This window comes from Artemia franciscana, chromosome 3 (genome assembly GCF_032884065.1).
Source record: "Artemia franciscana chromosome 3, ASM3288406v1, whole genome shotgun sequence".
NCBI lineage: Eukaryota > Metazoa > Arthropoda > Branchiopoda > Anostraca > Artemiidae > Artemia > Artemia franciscana.
Genome location: NC_088865.1, coordinates 27,842,094 through 27,863,340, shown reverse-complemented (window position 1 = coordinate 27,863,340; position 21,247 = coordinate 27,842,094). Strand labels below are relative to the sequence as shown.

The 21,247-nt window shown below is 33.4% G+C and overlaps 1 protein-coding gene across 1 annotated transcript in view; it reads right to left on the bottom strand.

The window, feature by feature from the left end:
- The window catches only part of LOC136025108 (coatomer subunit beta-like), a 61,119-nt gene that overhangs the window by 16,649 nt on the left and 23,223 nt on the right, over positions 1-21,247 (bottom strand). The window contains exons 7-13 of the mRNA XM_065700842.1: positions 19,612-19,810; positions 16,125-16,265; positions 12,627-12,790; positions 10,831-10,950; positions 6,662-6,864; positions 5,446-5,615; positions 3,088-3,364 (exon numbers count right to left, since the gene is read on the bottom strand). Of these exons, the coding sequence (XP_065556914.1) occupies positions 3,088-3,364; positions 5,446-5,615; positions 6,662-6,864; positions 10,831-10,950; positions 12,627-12,790; positions 16,125-16,265; positions 19,612-19,810 (1,274 nt within the window). The remainder of the gene's footprint in view (positions 1-3,087; positions 3,365-5,445; positions 5,616-6,661; positions 6,865-10,830; positions 10,951-12,626; positions 12,791-16,124; positions 16,266-19,611; positions 19,811-21,247) is intronic.

Below are 21,247 nucleotides of genomic sequence, written 5' to 3'. Positions count from 1 at the left end.
ACTCTAGAGAATGCAGGATAATCAAAGATATCTGAAGTCACTCTTTTCCTGATCGGGAGCTCATCTGCCCTTCCGCTTAAATTACTAACATTAGATAGATTGGATAAGCAGCACTTGCGACGGTAGAAGTTAGACGATTTAAAGTTCTTTTCTGGCGAAGATCTGAATTATTAACCCATAATTATGATTTTGGAAACTGGCGCCCCATCCTGGTGCCTATATATTCTAAATTAGCAAAAGACGGTTCCAGGGACAATTTAAATCGAATTTTATTTACTCTGATTGTGTTTTTGACAACCTTTCACTAGTTGTGGCTTCAAGATTGAATATTGCCAAATTAAAAATACCTGTTCAAAAGCAAAATTTTAGTCTTTATCAAAATCTAAACAGTCACTGGAAAACACCTTAAATAACATTAAAAATGAAGTAGTTTATAATAATTTCAATATATTAAGCAAAATTTGCTCCAACGATTAAATTTGCATCAATTTGTCTCAGATCTCTCAAAAGTGACAAAAGAAACGTGAAAATTTCAGCAGGCACAGCCCATAAAATAATATCCAAATCCTGAGAATAATTAAGGTTCATTCCCTCTTCAAGTTTTTGGAAGGTTGTTTTTGTGCCGTCCTACGGTTTTTATATTTAAACGTAAGAGTATACCGACGCTATGATTTGATAGTTCAAATTCAGATTTATCCATCTATCAGGTTAAATTTTGAAATTTGTTTTGGATTGAATAATACTCTAAAAAAGCTTGAAAAACATACAAAAGCAGACCATTTTTTGCTTCTGATGCAAGTTTAGGCTGTTCTCCAAGAAAAATCGTGAGTTAATATCATAATACTAGCTCAGCGAATTGATACATGCCAAACTAATGAATCCAATTGGCAAGAAGAAAAAAGTCGCGATATAGAAAAAACAATGAATATATATAACTGGAACTATATATTTGTCATTTAGAAAAGGGGGGGGGGGGTAAAGCAAGGTGACATTTAGCTATGATATAAGCAAGAGTTTTAGAGTGTTTAAAATAGTCTCCAGAATTTCATAGCATTTCCTTTAGTGGTCATGCAGTAAACCGCTGCCAGTGATATACATGTATTGTCTTTTCTGTGATAGTTACAGATGTGGGCTTGTCACAAAATCTCATATTTAACAGAGAGCCTCAGCCTTATAAACTTCTAATGACACAATTCCTTTTAAGTTAGTTTTCATGTTACATGACTCATCAAAGCTGGCATTATAGTTTAAACCTTAGAAATTCAAAACCATGATAAAATATAAGACTCCAACATTATGGAAAAAGTACCCTTTGGTAACAAACAGGAGGAAACAGTATAGATATCTTGATTTTCAGTAAAGCTAAGAGCAAAAAGTCTGTTTCACTGATCAAACTAAGATGGAACAGAGAGAGAGAAAGAGAAAACGAGAGAGAGAGAGAGAGAGAGAGAGAGAGAGAGAGAGAGAGAGAGAGAGAGAGAGAGAGAGAGAGAGAGAGAGAGAGAGAGAGAGAGAGAGAGAGAAAGAGAGAGAGACTTTTATTCTAAAAACGACTTTAACAGCGCGTGGCGCCGAATTAGCGCTTTAAGTCAGGTATTAGAGTCAGATAAAACTTGTCAAATAAAAAAAAAGGAGAAAAACACACAAAACATAGTGTCAGACAGACACTTGTTAGATTAAAGAACCGATCATAAACTAAAAAGTGAGTCAATACAACAAATTCACTGATTAATCATGTTTACAAATGCAGGAATGAAACTCTTCCTGTATCTCTTGTGGATTAGTGGGAGAGGTTGAAGGGTGGGGACTTTCTGGGAGCTGGGTCATTGAGGCCGGGACCTTAAAGGTTGAAAAAGCGGGGGGAATAAATCTTGGAAACGGGGGTTTGTCATGGCTTTATTGAAATAAACCTTATGGGCATGTATTTGGCTGATCAAACTCGTTAATACTATCATTACTTGGTCCAAATTTCTGCTTTGCTCGATTTCCGTTTGTTTAATTTTAACTTGACTAATACTTCTTTTACATGCTCACGGTAATCCTCTAACTGCAAAAATAACATTTGTACTTCACTGAAGTTGATGTTTTGAACAATGAACCTTTTTTATACCATGAGAAAACAACTAATTCTATTCGTTTCTCAGGGAAAAAACTAACAATTCCTTAAAAAAACAAATGACATTGAATTCAGTCAGCTTCACCATTTAAAAAGGACACTTATATTCACCGCTAATTTTTCTTTTAATCCAATTTAATTAAAAAGTATATAATATTGACAGCTAAACTAAATTATTAACAAGTCAAATGGGGATTTCTGAAACAATCTGTTTATTTTTTATTAATGTGAGTTTCACATTGTTATGCAAGAATCTCAACAAAAGTCTGTAGTCTTCATAAGGCTTTAAGTGAAAAGTGCAATAATCCCCTCAAAAGTTTAGATATTTAGAAACCTCTCATAAACTCGAGTGAGAGGCTTAGTTACCAAATGTAAAGCCACTGTGAAATGATTCCTTTCTTTTGCCGGATTTTTATTAATTCACCAGTTTTTGCCAGATTTTAACCAAAATAACAAAACTCTACTTTTTATGGTTGCAACGACTCCCATGATTTAGTTAAAGGCTAAAGTTTGGGAGAATGCATAGTGAAAAAAGTATAGTTCTAGCTAAGAAAAAGTAACAGGTCTTCCCGTAAGTTGTGTACTTACTTATTTATACGAAAGATAGAAATTGAGCAATTCTTTGAACATGACTAAAAAAAAGATAAAAAAAAGTAAAACAAACAAACAAAACAACATGGATCAGAATGTCCTAGTTGTAGCTAATACTTTTTTTTATTATTTTTTTAAATTACCACTGAAGATACAAACAAAGACTGGTCATATTTCGTGAATTAATTTTTATTTTCTAGAATATTTTTCTCTTTGCGGATGAACCGGAGGATTGAGCTAAGATTCAATCCAAAACGAGGAATACAAAATCAATTGCCTAAGTTTTATAATTGCTTCATTTTATTTACAAGGACGATGACAAACGAAAGAAGATTTAAGCTTTAATCAATTTTACTGAATAAACAGAACAAGCTATATACCTGTCTGATTCACCATAGAAACATCAAGGACAATGTCAAACTGATTAACATGAACGTAAGCTTCTGCATAAACTGGGTCAGAGAAGCCTGTAAGTTGGCTGACTTTGCTTAACAGAGTTGAATCAAATCCTTCATCTTTTTTGTCCGAAGATTTGCCAACGGCCCGATTGAAGCTCACCTCGAAAACATCTTCAGCTTTATCACCACCACGAGAGCTCAAAACACTGCCAAAATCCGTCTGTACATCATAATCTGCGTCATGGCTATGGTCTTGATCCTGTATCAGGGCCTTTGATTAATATCAAAGAGTAATTTATTTTTCAAGGGCTAACTCGAACTCATTTTACAGGAAAAACAACTCTCAGAATAAATAAATATATGACTTTCCACTTGGCTTTATTTAATCAAAGGACAAAGTTGTCGTCACTATATTTAATTATAGTTTTATGTCCTTCTAAAGCTTTACAGTAACAGCTTTGTTTAAACTAGCACTATGAAATGTCAGATGACGCTTCTTGAATTGACAAAATATCAAATAATTCAACAATTCATTTTCTACACAAATTGACTTCATAGAATAAAAACTTACGTAATAATTTACTGCATAATGGACCAACGAAAATAAACTGACAGTTTTAGGATTTACTGAGGTATGACAAAAAAATATTCTTTGAAATCTCAACACTTTTTTTTCGCCGTAATACCTTAAATTGGTTTTGTCTCCTAGACCACACTGCCTTTTTATGACGAACAAATAAACGTTCAAATGGGGATAAGTCCATTTATTAGACAGCGAAAACAGATACAAAAGTCTGGATATTTTATCACATGTACAGCATTCGTCGTCAATAGAAATACTAAAACATTAAAATTAAAGCTAAAATATTTATACAGAACAAAATGGTTAATTCCGTATTTCTGCTGATGACGATCACTGTCATGTGATTAAAATATCAGTCTCTTGTATCTGTTTTCACTGTCTAATAAATGGTGTTGTCCACAGTTGAACGTTTATTTGTAAGTCTCAACACTATTTAATGTTTAATGCTATAACGAAAAAAAAACTGTAAAAACTATTTTTTGTTTTCAATAAGGTGCAAATAACACACAAGAAATTAGAATCTTGAGGGGGTGGTATCATGTTAATTTTGTTAATCATTAAACTCTTATTTTGTTAGTTTTGGTTTGTTTTAAATTTGATTTAATTATTCATTTCAGTTTCTGATCATTATATGTCTCATTTTACCATTCGTAGTTGGATTCATTTTACTATATTTGTCTTCATCTTAGGTTTTGAAATCACATCTTACTTTTATTTGTAAAGTAAACAACAGTTCAGCATAGAAAGGGGATATGTTTGCAAAACAATCTTGGTACCACAGGAATTGGAAATACCAAGGTAATTTTAAAAAAACTCCTTGATGAAAAAAGACCAAGAAAACTAGACCTCTGGGGCCAAGGCCCTGTGGAGTGCTGGAGCAACTGTAACTCATGGGTAAAGCTGTATGCTCCTGTCTAAAGTTTGATGGTGCATTACGATTGATGTAGGTTATTATCTGTAAGGTAACGTGTAACTAGAGAACTTCTGAAATAAGTTATGTGAGTACGAAGCAATTGTCAAACTCTGTATCCGCATTGTCTTACCAGTATTTAGACTGTGTACTGTTTACTGGGGCTAATAAGCATCTGTGAAATGGTTCATTGTGTAAAATTTTATTTATTAGTTCATTTTCAGATGTAGAAGAAAGCATGTCTTCTTGCTCAGTTTGCAAAGATTAAACTTTGAAAATGTAATACATATAAAAATCAAGAAATTTAGGAAAAAAAACAACCGGAAAGCCTATATTAAAATCCGAATTTCCGCTATTATTTCTCAAAACTTTATTAAAAGATGGAAATTCCGCTTAGGTTGTCGAAGAGACAATATGAAGTTCTATTAAAGTTTCCTTTATTTCTAAAAAGTTAAGCTTCAAAGCTAGAGCATTTTGCTTAGACAAAATGTAGCGAATTCACACAATTAAAATTTGAAAATAGAAAAAAGTCACAGAAGGAATTTGATTTACGGAAAACCAATAAAAACTCCACTTCTTAGAAGATCAAAATATGTCTATCTGGGTTGAAGAGAAAAAAAAATTCTATATTACCTACAAAAATAGTCAATTCTAGGATGTCAAGGAAACAAATAGAAGATGACAACTTTAGCACTTAATTCTTACTCCTCAGTTCGTTTTTAGATAAAGTCATCTTGCTTACTTTTCATGGCATTTAACGTCTTAAATCTTATAAGCACCAAAACCAAAAATTTTAGGAAAAATATGAGAAGATTACACAGACAAAAACTAGGCATAATCTGCATACCCTTTTGGTTCCAGCTTTTTCTTCACTATACACTTTGAGCATGTAATCAGTGGACTTCTTGCTTTCAGAAACATAAGCATCGTATAAAACGGGACATCTATCCGACAAAGCTCGCAGACAAAGAGAAATCCTGTTTTCTTCATCATCAGTTAGGGGTTTTGTGATCGCGCCTGAAACAATATGGCCAAACAAGTTTTAATCTATTCTGGCTATTGGTCGGAAGACAAAGCATAAAAGCTATGTCTCGTATTAAAGCGCTCACAAATTTATGGTTTGTTTTTGATTACTGGTTTTTGAGATTATTCAAGGAGAGGAAAATCAGTTTTTCTTCTATTTAAAAGACATAGATCGATGGAGTCTAGATCAAGGATATCAGGGAGTCTAACATTACAAACAAAACAAGTTACATTTTTTAAGTTGATACCGTAGGTAACTTGATTAAGTTACAATTTACCCTCAGTTCAGATGTCTTGAAATACGTCTTATGCTTAGCGTGATAGAAGAAGCATGAAAATAACTAAAAATTGAAATTAAGTACAAGAAGAAATTGCTAGCCAATCAGCATTCTGAGACGATCATTCTCATTGGTTAGCTTTTAGTAAGTTCCAATCACTGAGCCCCCTCCCCTTTGGCTTGATCAAGCTACGAAAGGTATATAAAACCATACCGTGAATGATGAACAGATTCAATTTCAAAAACCATAATGACCTGGGTCTCGGTACCAATAAACCTCAATGGAGGTCTGGTTTACTTTTGACTGCAAAATTAGAAAAATCTAATCACCAAGTTTGAATTTTAACAAAACGATTGGCAGAGATTATGCCAATGTGGCATTAATAGGACACCTTTTCCTGAATAGTTTTTTTTTTAACCATTTGACTCAAAAACGTGGGCAAATTATTATTGTTTAAGAGAAAAAAAGAATATTCTTTTTAACTTTGCATATTCAGCTTCTCAGCTTACACATAAATTTGTTTGACTTTAGAGTCCAGTATTAGTCTCACTTATTCATTAGAAACAGTGTACCTATCTAAATAAATAAATGCATTGCAAAAAATAAGAGCTAAACAGGCCAAACATTAAAAGATTTTGTTCTCATTATTTTGCAAAAGATGGAACAAGTTGGGGAATCATTCTTTGAAGTTATTGTACAGCTAAAAAAAAAAGCGTAACATACCAGATGAAACAAAATCATAAAATAGTTTAGCAAACATACTGGATTTTCCTAGCCGTAGCATAGACGTCACGATGAGCATCGCTTCAGCAAAAAAACCGTTGATTCGGCTTTCGTCAACTTTCATTGTTTGAAATTTCAAAGCCAGTTTAACCAAACTGGAAGCCAAACAGACAGATATTGAAAAATCTGAATCCAACATGTACTTCTTTAATACTGGCAAATGACTAGCCTTACCAGAAACCCTGTAAAAAACGGGACATCAATTAAAACGGAAAAGTAAAAAACGGGGATTAAGTCAAAATATTTGATTTTTGAAGAAGCAAAAGATTATGCCACGATTCGAACTTTCGGCGAAAGATGAAACACAGATGATCACACTTCGAAATTTACTCCGAAATCTTATTTTCATCTTAATTCTAATAATTATAAGAGGCTGAGGCTAAATCTTTAATTAAATTATAATTAAATACGATTTAATCTACGTCCTTCATCACCCTGTTTATCTGTACATGGAGTTGAATGGTATCTCTTATTCTCTCTAAAAAGAATCCGTGAACAGGATCTCTTCTAAAACACAATTTTCTAATACTGCATATTTTCGTTTTTTTTCTTCTCAGAATGTCAATTTATACAACATAAAAGCAGATAATGAGTCTAAGTAGATAAAATGAGTAAACTGAAGCTCAGATACCCAAAAGTTATCCAAGGTTATTTCCAGAAGAGCATTTCGAGAATGTAACAGGCGACCTTAATATTCCACTAACTGCCTAATTGGAAAAATGGTAGTTACCGTTAAAACCATAGCTAAAATGGATAAAGTAAATAGTAACTTTTACGGCATTAAAACCATAGCTAAAACGAACAAGGTAAATTGTTAATTTAACGCCATCTACTAACAGTTGTCCAAATCAGATGAAAGCCACCTTCTGCGACAGTTAGTCGTAAAAGTTCTTTTTTTACCTTCATGAATGAGAAAAAAAACCCTCTTCTTAGATCCCAACAAGCATTTTTATCACACGTTTTATCACTAGAAGAAATTTTTGCAGCTTGTAGCTACCTAGGGACCACTCCCTTCTTTAAAATTCTCAAACCCTGCCCAGTCATTATTTTCAACACACACTTAAAGCCAAATATTGCATACAAAAAGTGAGAGATACTAAATGAGAATCGCAATTGTTCAACAGAAATGTTTGAGTGTAGAACAGCCCCCGTGAATGCCCGAAATTTGTATAATAGCCAGGCCCAGCTAGGACGCAAGTAACTCATCCAGGATTTTTTGAGGAGCAGGGGGCTACCAATAGTTTTGATGACCTTGTTCAGATTATTTTTTAGTTTAAAATAGAAAGGACATCAAAATGAAATTTTGGTCCCATCTCAGGGCCATACATAGCTGAAAACCAGAATTTTCTATGATTTTTCGTTATAGAATACTGAAGGTTAGTTTGCCTGCGGAAAGTTTCACCAGCGTTTCATAACCGAATCGTGAAAAACAATATGCAGAAACTATTGTGGTAAAAACGATAATATTTCTCACAGTTAAAATTTGAAACATGTTGCAGAGACTTCCAAATGAATTATTTAAAGATATGTCTTGAACTTCCATTAAACAGTATTACATATTTATCTTCTACGGTGTACTCTTATTGTTTATCTTGCATCTACCGTTAGCCAAAGGGGGATTTCAACATATCTTTATTGAATGTGTCATGTGTTTATTTCTCTCAACAGTTTTTAAAGGAAACATTAAATGTAATATTTGTACTTTATACGAAATAAGTAAAGCAATAACAGTGATCTTTTGGAATAAATATTTGGAAGGCATAAATATGACAAAATATAATAAATAATTTTTCCAAAAAGATGTTCTTATAGGTTAGTCAACAACTATTAATTTGAATTACTGAAAAATTTTAATAATAACCTTATTAATGCCAGGCTTAGAGTCTTACCTATTCCGTACCCTTACCTATTATATACACCTAACATACATACACTTCTTTCCAATTCCTATTTGCTAACAAGATGTTAGGATAAGTCTAGATTTTACTCATCCAATCACTTGATTTTTACCCAATTTACTGCCAATTAATGACTGGTGCAGCGATCTGGAAAACAACACTTTCTAGAGATCTACGAAGTACATTTTTTCACTCATTTTCTGCTGATTTTTAACACACGTTCTTCATCTTTAAAATTGACGGGCGTTTGAAAAGAAAAACAACATTGAAAATCAAACATCTTCTTCATTAAAAATTGAATTTTCAGTTTTTTTTTCCTATTTTTTAAGACGTGTACGATTGTGTAAGTTTCCACTTAACAAATTTAAAGAATTGAATTTCATTTTTAGTGTCCTCGGTACTTCAACAGATTCGTGTCAATGCAAGCAAAACCTGAACAAAATTGAACGGCCGTATTACTGAACTTAAGAGCTTTCAGGTGGCCATTAGTTGGAAGCATAAACTTGAAAACACGAATTATTTTTCTATTTATAAGCTCAAAAAATTAAAAAGATTGTTTTCAATAGAACCGCTTACTATACCCGGACTTCTACAGACTAAAACCCATCTAGAGCCATCAAACCCATAAAAAAACACACACAAGACAGTCATCTTAACCACACTTAGGGTGCATTCCAAAAGGCAATTATCATTAAATATATTTCATTGTTTGCGTTCTAAAATACCAGGTAATAGAAAAGTTTTGTAAATCCTTTGCACCATAGGTGCAGACAAAACTAAAATGGTAACATCTTTGCTTATTATGAACATATAAGAGATAATAACAAACAACCGGTTACAATTAATGTGACTGTGGCTTAGGGAAGCACCCTTAGCATCGACGTTAAAGCTAATATTCGAAATTATTCAAATTACCTTAAGTTAATGAATTTTAGTCTTGAAAGTATGGACTATTTTTTCTCGCCTTCAAGGATTCACCATTTTAGGAACCGTAATCAATGCGCAAAAGAGCCGGGTTTGCTTGCACTTTTGTCGCCTCCCTCCTTTTCCCAAGATTTTGGTACCCATAAATACGACCTGATATTACCTCCCCTCCCCCTGCTCACTATGGTTGGCAAGTCAGACCTTTCGCCCTCCCAAGCTTCTGTTCTTCTGCTTTCTCGACTGTCTTTTTTTCGTCCACCCTTTCCGTATCAACCTCTTTTCTTCTTTTCTTTCTTCAGTATCAACCTCTTTTCTTCTTTATGCTTTATGCTCTTCTATTGATTTTCTTTATTTATCAGCTTTTTTGAATCGCATTTCTACTACAGCATCACATTCCCAGTACTATGTGCAATGCAAGAGAATAACATTGGTGCGGAATAAGGTGAGACATGAGGTTAGTAGTTGGTTTCGTATTGAATCAGGAGAATAGGCAGGGTTGTGTTCTATCCTTATTTAAATAGATCATTTTGATGGACTTTGTCTAAGCAAAACAGCAAGGACTATGGGAGAGCATGGCTTAGATGGGAAAGTAAAACTCTTCTAGACTTAGATGATGATGATTTGGGCGTTCTAGATGAAAATGTTAGCAAAATGAATGAATTTTCAAAGGTTTTGATAGTTCAGGCTGCAAGAATAGATTTGAAAATTAATGCTCAGAAGACAAAGCCGCTAAGACTAGGAATACGTGAAGGTGAAAGAGATCTATCAATTTGAAAACTTCACTAACATAGGTAGTAATATTAGTAAAGACGGCGCAGGCAGCAAAGATGCTTTTACCTACACCCTCTTCCCTAAAAGCAGGATTTGTGTTACTGATGTTTTAATTGTATTGCTCTGGAAATTTCGAAACATACGATTGTCAAAACTTAATATAACTCAAATTTATTCTTCGAATTATGCTTCTTATGCTGCGAATGCCACCACATCTACCCGCAAAGATGATCTACGACTTCGACCCTATCAAAGTTGGCTGGAAGCGACCTCGCGGCCGACCGAAGAAACGTTGGTCCGACAGTCTGTCCGAGTTCTTGACGATGGCAAACATCAGACAGGGCGAAGAGCAAATACTCACCATGGATCGAAGTGGATGGAGGAGGCAGACGTCACTCTCTGCGCCGAGCAGTGCCCGGCAGGAGACTTAAGTCAAGCAAGTAAGCAAGTCAAGTATGTTTCTAGCGTGAGTTCAATCATTATAACTTATTGCACACTTTAAGATCCTTTCGTTCTTATCTTTCAATAGTATAGTGAATTGTACAATATACTTACTTGGGTGTTAAATACGAAGATTCCGTAGCGTAGGTGCCATCAGCAGTGATCTTTGTAGTTGTAACGGTGGTTGGCTTTTTCACAGTTGCTGCTGCTGGTTCTGCAGCTTTGTCATCATCGCTATAAAAGAGAAAATAGAATCAACAAAATACAAAAATAATACAGTATAGCTTTAGATACTTTGTAGGTAATACTTCGGACATACACGACATTGATACGACATGTATCATTTTTGTATAAGATTTAATCATATAGAATATGAGATTATAATATCATGTCTTAATTGGATCTTATATTCTTACATTCAAAGTTTACCTTCCCTTTGCAAGTCTTTTGGTATGTTATTTTCTTAAGTCCGAAGATTTTAATTTTTCAACTTTCAAGACGGGAATTTTGCTTTCGTTTGATAGCTGAGATTCATATAATTACATCATTGAAACCTGTTTTCATTTTTTTTTTATACAAAAATAGGAAAAACTTCCCGTTTTTTATGAAAGTTTAGACCATTTTCTAAGAACAAAACTAACTAACATCACGATTCTGACTAGATGAATAGATAGACCTAAAGCTTATAAGCCCATTGATTCAAGTACCTTGTCATTTTAGTACAACTAAATCTGTAGGCTTGTCATAAAATCACATGTTTCACGGAGAATATAAACATAGTGAATAAGATATATTTTTCATATTGAGAAAAATATAAAACGTATAATTCAGTCCAAAAAGTTCAGATTACAATGTCCAACTAGAATTAGAAAGAAGACTCAATTGTTATAAGGGGGAATTGTTACGTTTTGTTTAATGAGCATTGTAAACTTTAAAAATCAGAAACCTACTAACGAATAAACTCGACTGTTGAAATATTTGCTTTTCCTTACAGAAAAAAGCAAAAGAAAACCTTATATGACCCTCAGTTTATTTTAACAGTATTTTATCTTCTACAGAAAACACAACTTGTAATGATCGATTTTTACTTCTGACAAACTTTACACCCTTTTGGGCACGATAGGAGGGTAAAAACAATAAAGCTTACTTATAAAACAATAAAATATGCTGTTTAATTAAAAGAAGATTAGCGCAGTGTGGTTCACAGTCTTGGCCCTTTGCCGGTATTGTATTTTATAGAAATCCAAGGGCACATGTAATGGCAAACGCAAATGTAGTGGCACACGTAAGCTTTAAATTTTATTTATGACATCATAGTAATGGAGACAGATGGAGATTTCTTACATAATTCTTACGAGAACTTTATGTTGAAAACAGTTCCCACGTAGAACAAAATCCCATCAGTAAAATCCAGAAGGCGATTTCTAAAATTCTTTATAGATTCTTTTTTTTACTTTTGTATGGGAAAAATGCCATGGCTACCAATCATTACCAACTGAGAGCCCACATCTTAATAAAAAAAAGTAAAAAAAAAAAAAAAAAAAAAAAAAAAACAGAAAACTTAAAAGGAAGATGTTTAGGAACGAGAGAAAAAGGAAAAATGAAAGATTTTACCACTGAATAGAAGGAAAAAACACAATGTGAAAAGCGCCTCATCTCTATCATCTATTGGAATAGTAGTGGCGAGTTCCAAGAATAAACAAAATTTAATTTATAGAAGGTCTGTAGGCCTACAGTGAAAAAAAGACAAAAAAAAAAAAAAAAAAAAAATAAACATAATTCTCATCGGTATAGTCAACAAAAAGTATTACAAGAGATACAGAAGTATTTCTCGTATAAAAAGGAAAAAACGGCAAATTTCTAGAATTCAAGAAACGAAAAAGTAGAAGTATAAACTAAAAAAAACATACTTCTCCTCGGCATCATCAACGAAGGGTATTTTGCCCAGACCCACGCGAATTTCTTGCACAATCGCAATGATTTCTTGAGGAGTTTCTGCGTATTCGGCAAGAATCCATAGTGTCGCACGATGAACTTTCAAAGACCCAATGCTTTGGAAGTATTCTAAAAGTTTCTACAATAAAAAAAAGAGATGAAGACCAGACAAAGAGGTGATATGAGCTTTCATGCAATATAAATGTTACAGTGCAAGGCCAAACCCTCGCGAAGGGAGCATTGAGCTTTCTAAGAATATTTTCTTCTAAACAGAAGCAAAACTGTAAAATACTACACAAGTAAAAACAAAAAACAAAAAAAACTACTACTTGTAAATCGCATCTTGAAGAAAGTACAGTGTTCCACATTTATCTTAAGCTGCCAAATTCTCAAGCTAAGCCCATGAAGGAAAAGGGAGTGAAAAGATTTACCAGCGGACCCCTTTGGGTCACAAAAAGAAGACAGAGAAATGGTCTCATGATATATATATATATATATATATATATATATACTAGCTGTTGGGGTGGCGCTTCGCGCCACCCCAACACCTAGTTGGTGGGGGCGCTTCGCGCCCCCCCCCAAGCCCCCCCGCGCGCGTAAGTCGTTACGCGCCATATTAGTTACGCGCCATTGTAGTTGTGTCCCTATGTCCCACCTGTGAATATAGATATATATATATATATATATATATATATATATATATATATATATATATATATATATATATATATATATATGTTTTTAACTACGTAAAACTTGCGAATATACAACATTCTTTGCTGTCCCATTGTCTGTGCATATAAATAGATTGTCAGGTTTACCGACTCTTGAACATGCAACATATAATGGTCCATGGGAAAACAATCCGTATTCAGATCTATACCTCATGATTCTAATGATTGCCCTTGAGCTTTGTTGATGGTGATTGCTAATCGACCATTCCCTGAGTCGCCATCGTCATTTATATATCCCCCTGTGCACCCCGGCGTCCCCTTTGTAGTTATGTCCCTGTGTCCCGGTCGTCATTTATATTCCCTGTGTCCCGGTCGTCATTTGTGTCCCGGTGTTCCAGTCTGTGATTTCTCTTTGAGTGTCCCGGGCGTCATTTATATTCCTTGTGTCCCGGTCGTCATTTATATCCCCCTGTGCCCCCCGGCGTCCCCATTGTAGTTGTGTCCCTGTGTCCCGGTCGTCATTTATATTCCCTGTGTCCCGGTCGTCATTTGTATCCCGGTGTCCCGGTCTGTATATACATTCGTTTTTTAGTTTTGTTTTTCTCCTTTATTTTTTTCCTTTTTTCTTTTTTTTCTTTTTAAGTTTATTTAGATTTTTTAGTTTTTTTATTAGTTTTTAGTTTTTTTGTAGTTTTTACCATTTTTTTAGTTTTTTTAGTTTTTTTTTACTTATGTCCTGGTCGTCATTTATACTCCCTGTGTCCCGGTCGTCATTTGTGTCTCGGTGCTTTGTTGATTGCTAATTTATATTATATTTATATTTATATTTTTTATATTTATTAATATTTTTTTAGTTTTCTTTTTCTCTTATTTTTCAGTTTTTTCCTTTTTTTTAGTTTTTTCTTTTTTAGTTTTTAGTTTTTTTTTGTTTTTTACCTTTTTTTAGTTTTTTTAGTTTTTTTAGTTTTTTAGCTTTTTTAGTTTTTTTATTAGTTTTTAGTTTTTGCCTTTTTTTAGTTTTTTCAGTTTTTTTTAGTTTTTAGTTTTTTACCTTTTTTTAGTTTTTTTAGTTTTTTAGCTTTTTTAGTTTTTTTTCTTTTTAGTTTTTGTTGTAGTTTTTACCTTTTTTAGTTTTTTTTCTTCTTTTGTATTAGTGTGAAATAATTCAGACGTCATATGCGGACAAACACGACGTCACTCGACAGACAGACAGACAGACATAACCCACAAACAACTTATTTTTATATATATTTATTCATATTTTTTAGTTTTCTTTTTCTCTTTTATTTTTCAGTTTTTTCCTTTTTTTTAGTTTTTTTCTTTTTTAGTTTTTAGTTTTTTTTAGTTTTTTTCCTTTTTTTAGTTTTTTTTAGTTTTTTTAGTTTTTTAGCTTTTTTAGTTTTTTTATTAGTTTTTATTTTTTTTGTAGTTTTTGCCTTTTTTTATTTTTTTCAGTTTTTTTTTAGTTATTAGATTTTTACCTTTTTTAGTTTTTTTTAGTTTTTTAGCTTTTTTAGTTTTTTTTCTTTTTAGTTTTTTTTGTAGTTTTTACCTTTTTTAGTTTTTTTCTTCTTTTGTATTAGTGTGAAATAATTCAGACGTCATATGCGGACAAACATGACGTCACCTGATCCACACACAGATCCACACACAGACAACTTATTTTTATATATATAGATATATAAAAGAAAAAAATAGAAATTTAGAATATCCAACAACCCTTTGTATGAAATTTTCGCTCTTTGGCTGAATTATAAAATTATACTCTTTTTTTTTGTTTTGACTAGAAATCAAATTGAGAATTCATTTGAAAAAAAATCGCGAGTTCTACAAACTTAAGCAAAAAAACTTTGATTGTGGCAAGTGGCGGAGTCACATTGAAAAAACTAGTCCTTTTAGAAATGGATACAACTGGATAACAAAAAGCTCTACTACCAGATTAAGCACATTCACAGGTAGTAAAGCAGAATTGTGACTTTTTCTTGATGTTGCACATGAAAATTCAAATTTCCCGATTCTGCCTGAAATTGTGAGATTACCTGAATCTACACACTTACCACTGCGTAGGATTGTGCTCTTTTTGGAAACATTTATGCATTTCGCGCGTATGGAAATATTTGTGCATTTTCGAGAGTATGGAAACGTTTATGCATTTTTTTGCACAAGACACTTGAGACATAAATGTAAACCTTTTGTTTTGACTAAAATCCAATTGAAGAAACTTGCGCCTGCTCCTTACCAAGGAGAGAGAAATAATAATAACAATAAAAAAAATAAAGCAAAAGAAACTGAAATCAGATAAAGAAGTCTTTTTTTATCAAGCACAAAACGACAACTGCAGTCTGTTATTGTTATTTCTGTCATTTTTTCTCTAATCTTTTTATGTCATTTTCTAGCATATGTTAAATGTTTAACACAATATTTTTTTTTCTCCATTAACGCTAATAAGTAACACTAATATTTCAAACTCACAGACGAGGATTTTCTATTAATTGTCAGAATCAGTACCACTTAAAAACAAAATATCGATTGAACAATGTCAATGAAAAGACATCAAACAATAAAATTTCGACATGGTGTACTATTACTTCTCATTAAACCTGGAAATAATATAAATCTACTAAACATTTAAAATCAAAACTAAAGTTTTAATGCCAAGTAACGTTTTTTCATTAACTTGTCTTCCACTTTGAAAGACTTAGTTTATCACTCGCATATAGGGATTACCAAGATTGTGACAGTAATTTTAACAAAAAAAAGAAGTAAGACGGAAAAACGAAATAAAACATCGCGCCATACCTCAACGACAAGCGGTCGCAGATCAATCAACTTCTGTACAGCTTCTCTAAGAAACTCTAACACATCAAGCGCTGCCAACTCGTTCTGATCTGAGACAAATTCCACAAGCATTGGAATAATGGATGAAGCAACGTTAGGGAACTAGAAAATTTGTACAGAACATAAGAACATTCATTTAGATAAGTTAATACAGCGTTCTAACTAAAGATCTCCTCAAAATTCATCGCTCCAGATATTTGAATAATACAAATATAAATGTCATTAGTCATAAAGCTAGCCTATAGCTCAACCCTCTCAAAGTTCTTTCCCAGTCCACTGCACCAATGCAGTACTTAAGAAAGGGCCATTCATCTTGTGTTCCACCGAGTCTGGGATACAAACAAAAGGTTGTATTCTAGACTCACAATTGAGCAGTAAAATTTATTGGAGCAAAGCCAATATAGATAAACCCCATCTCGTCAATGAGAAACTAATTTGCCACACAATACATCAAAGTGTCCTCATAAACGTCTGCAAGATTGAAAAAATGAACGTACGGTTTCAGGATAACTGTGAGCGATTTACTTATCACATCTTTGAGTCAGTTTACAACTTTATTTCTTTTGAGGGCAGTGAGTCAAACATGTGACAGCAAAATAAGTAAATTACACACGAATAATAGAAAAATTACAGCAAAACGACGAAATCATAGAATTTTGAAGCGGAAGGGGGGAGTTGAAGTCACTACCGGAGCGTCACCAGTGGGTGCTCCTGCATAGATGCCAATTCTATGCTCTCTCTCAGATTTCTATATTTTTGTTTTCAAAAACACGCTTTTCTAACCCTCACTGAATACAAATTGCAAGAGATAAAAAGAGCAAAGTACATTTTATCTGAGAAAATGGAAATGTTCCAATTTTAGATCCTCGTCATTTTTTCCACAAAGCATTTATCTTTCACAAACTTCCAATATAATTTTCTTGTCTCTACCTTAGGTTTTCTTTCTTGTCAATGCAAAGTTTTACTTAACTTGCTCTCTCTGTCTATCTGAGGCCAAATTTTAGATGTTTATTTCGACCCCTTTCTCTCATCCCATTTGTCTGAAAATTTGGATACAGCTTTGCTTTAACGAAGATTTTAATATTTCGATATATTTATCTCTCAAAAATACCTAGATATCCTACAATTTAAATTTTTTTTTTAAATTGCAGCCCAAGCGTACCTTCGCCACTGCGGATATGGGCGTTTCTAATAGAAAAGACACTCAAGCATTCATTGGACAAGCATTCTTGTCTTTAAGCTGTGGAGCAGTGTGCCCAAATATTCAATGCATACGTATTAATAATACAGTATAGTATGTACTATAGTATACATTGAAGAACTAAGTAGGCACAGCTTACACAATTTAAGAACAAATAGAGTTAAATAAATACATTATAAAAGAAAAAAAAACTTTTAAAAAACACGTTTTACAGATGAACTAAAAGGGGGAAAATAAATTTTTCGGTTCTAAAGAATACTTTTGATATACATACTCTAAATATATCTTAAAAGTAGTGCGCATTTTCAGTCAACTACCTATTGATATCTAACTATTCACAGTTTTTTTATTTAAGTAAAATATTTCAGGGATTTCAGAAAGTTTTGCGCATGTGCCGATACAGTAATGCCCCATTCAAAATGAGATTTTACTTATACCGAGATTTAGCAAGCACTAATTCAAGTCAATCAGATTTTTCTTAGGATTTCCTGATTGTCTGAAAAGTTCTATAAAAATCCTGATTGACTTTAATTAGCGCTAGCTAAAACTCGAAATTAGTAAAATCTCATTGTGAATGGGGAATTACTATATCGGTATATGCGCAAAGCTTTCTGAAATCTCTGTAGATTTAACTTTGGACATTGATGGAATATATTAAAGGAATAAATATTAAGAGATGGAATTACAATGAAACTGGCAAGACATTTAATAATAAAGGCGGGGGAATAAAGAGGAGTGGGGAGATTTCTCCCATTTGGAAGCACCAGGAAAATTTAGGCCTTAAAATATTCGTAGACTATATGGCTGAGTGGTTGGCGCGCTGGCGTGGGAATTCTTTGTCCAAGGGGCACGGGTTCGATCCCAGTTGTGACCAGTTATTTAGTTTGGGACGGGGGTCAGTGGCGTGACTCTGTAAGCTCAGCCAGAGTCGACCCAGCACTAAAAGGGTACCTGAAGAAATCTGGGGAAGGTAAGCAGGAAGGGTGTGTGAAAGCACAGGATGATTGGCCCCCAACCCCCCACTGCACTTCCTGGCTGAAGGGCCATGAAACGGAGATCAGCACCGCCGGTTTAGACCTTAAAGGTTTAGTGCCGTCTTACTTACTTACTTAATTATCCCCTCGGAATCACCTCCCTTAACAATACTCTCTGATAACCCCCGTTTTATAAGGTCAAAGTGAATTGGTTAGTTCAGATACACTTAAGTTATAATTTACAATTTGTAATTATAGTAACATGCAATTTTAAGATCACTCGAGTATAAAATTTGTCAGTCGGTACACAAGTCAGCTGAACTGAATACAGGTTACAGTTAAAAGCTATTATAGGAGCCAGCTATACTTTTGTCTGAAGAGGGCTTATCATTTTGAAATTATTTCAAGCCGAATATATGTCTAAACCTCCGCAGAAAAAGAATAAAAACAATACTATCGAAGCATTACGAGGTTTTTCTCTCAGCAAGGAGGAGGGGGCTCAATGCCTATATAGCATTCTGATACTGAAAAAGTTTTTTTCTCTTAATTGACGAATTCCTGTCGTCAAAGAGAAACTGCGCCATTCTACGTTCTTGAGGACGCCCATTGTAAAACCATCCAAATTTTTGTATGCAAATTACTTTTCTTTGTACCAAAATTCACAAGAAAACTATCCGCATTTGGAATTACCTATTCACTTTTTTTTCGCCGCCGATTTAAATTTTACAGTTGACCAACTATGGAAAGAGTACTTACTAAAATTCACAAGCTCCTTAGTAGGTCTTTACTAATGTGAATATCTGGATTGTACCACATTTTCTTTTTTAATTTAATAGAATAATACCAACAGATTTGTTGTTTGATTAAAGTTACGAAATCAAGACTTAGCTTTTCCTTCACTTTTGAAATCAGCCTTCTCTCGAAAAAAACAACAATAACAAACATATTATTTGCAAGATGCTTGCTTTTACGTGGAGAATTAAATCTGCAAACGTTTTTTCCTCTCTTCATATTTTGGTAAAGCCCCCCCCCCCCCCCCCTCTAGAGAAAATACTGAACGAAAATATTGCTACTCTAATAATGGGTATGATGCTCGAGAGCAAGAACAATTAAATGTGGCAATAAATATGAAGAAATGATCATGAAGATATTTTAGAAGACATAGTTAAAATATTTCTGGACTTTTAAAACGTTTAAGCAATTTATATCCTTGAACACACATTAATTTAATAATAAAAAGAACCATATTTTAGTTATTTATGGTCAAGCCTACCTTGATGGAGCAGCTATGTAGGGTTTTGATAAGAAGTTGGCGATAACGGCCCATATTTTCGTGCTCTGAGGTATTGTGGGTTTTGGCCAATTCTTTTTTTAGGAGGTCGACAATCTCGGTAACGTTTCGCTGAGAGACAAGATCAAGGGCGAGATTCAAAGTTTTTTTTTGAACCTCAAGATCGTGGACTGATAAAACCCTGAAAGAAAATTGGCAAATAAACTGAAGATGGGCTTATATACCAAAGACATGGAGAATATCTACAATTGAAATCACTTAGTAAGAAGGAAAAGATTTTTCACTTGCAATTTTATTAATAAAAGAATATTGTAATTAAGAATCAATTTTAATTCATATTGGATTTTATTTTATTTGGTCTTAATTAAATTTAAAAATTGAAGCTATGCTATTTTTGCTTGATTTCGGTTACGATTTTAAATTTCAGGTTGTTTTATTATACAATTTCTGATCCGGTTTTGACACTGACTTGGCGATTAACTTTTATACTTTACAAACATTGTCAAATACTTCTACAATTACCATACAGCTGGTTTATTTACAAGCATGTATACACGAATTGTTTCATGGAAAGGGTCCATTTGGGGGAGGGAATTTAAACCCTTCCATCAAAAGTAAATTAAATAAAAACTATTTATAAGGACATAACACAAGAATAGTGAAAATCGAAGTCTTAGACGGGTGAAGGGAGAAGTGCCCATGCACATTGTTACCTATGCAAATGACATACAAAATGTATGAAACGTATCCAAGTACTACCTTTCGGGTAACTACAAATTTTGACAACCATAAATTATTCGGACCATAGTTTAAGGTGTTTCGTTTAAGCGCCTAAGTTTTCATGCCATTATGCACGAGCAAAAGAGAAAAAATATTTTAGTGTGTTTCAGTGAGTGAAACGTTTACTTTGGCTATAAATACTTTTAACAGCCAGTTAGGACGTGGTTACCGAATACCTAAGAAATAATCCTTCCTCCTGAAACTTTGGAAAAAACTTAAAACTCAGTTTTAGAAAACAAAATTTTGAGACCTCAGGCCCATATCCCATAAAAAAAACCCACAAAGACTTGATTGTTTTGAAGGATTCTCACCAAAAATATTTCTGAGGGGAGGAGGACTATCTATTTCTTTTTGTTTTGAGAGGGAGAAATAATTAAAAAAATTCCGTTTTTAATTATGGTATTGTAGTATTTTTCCAGTTTTCCCAGTATTACAAAAACTGTTATTTCGATTTATGGAGGCTGTTCATAAGGTAACTTGCTTATTTTGTTCGTTTTTTGTACATTTCAGAAATTGTAACGAAAATACTTATCCTTATCCTACTTTTACCTCGAGCAGAAAAACGTGCTTCAGTTAATCGTCAATTAAACCACATTTTCTACAATTGGTTTGTAGAGTCAATAATACAAAACGTCCAATGGGATTATAGTAAAGTGACAAATATTTACTGATATTAGCAAACAACATCTTCCAGGGAGAGAAGGTTTCACATAAACCTTGCTTCAAAAACTTTCTTAGGCACAATCTATACAGTTTCAGTCACCAGAGAATACGCGGCCCTGCACATGCTAACTTCCATACTACGCAAGATACAATCCATTTTTCTTAAAATCGAAGG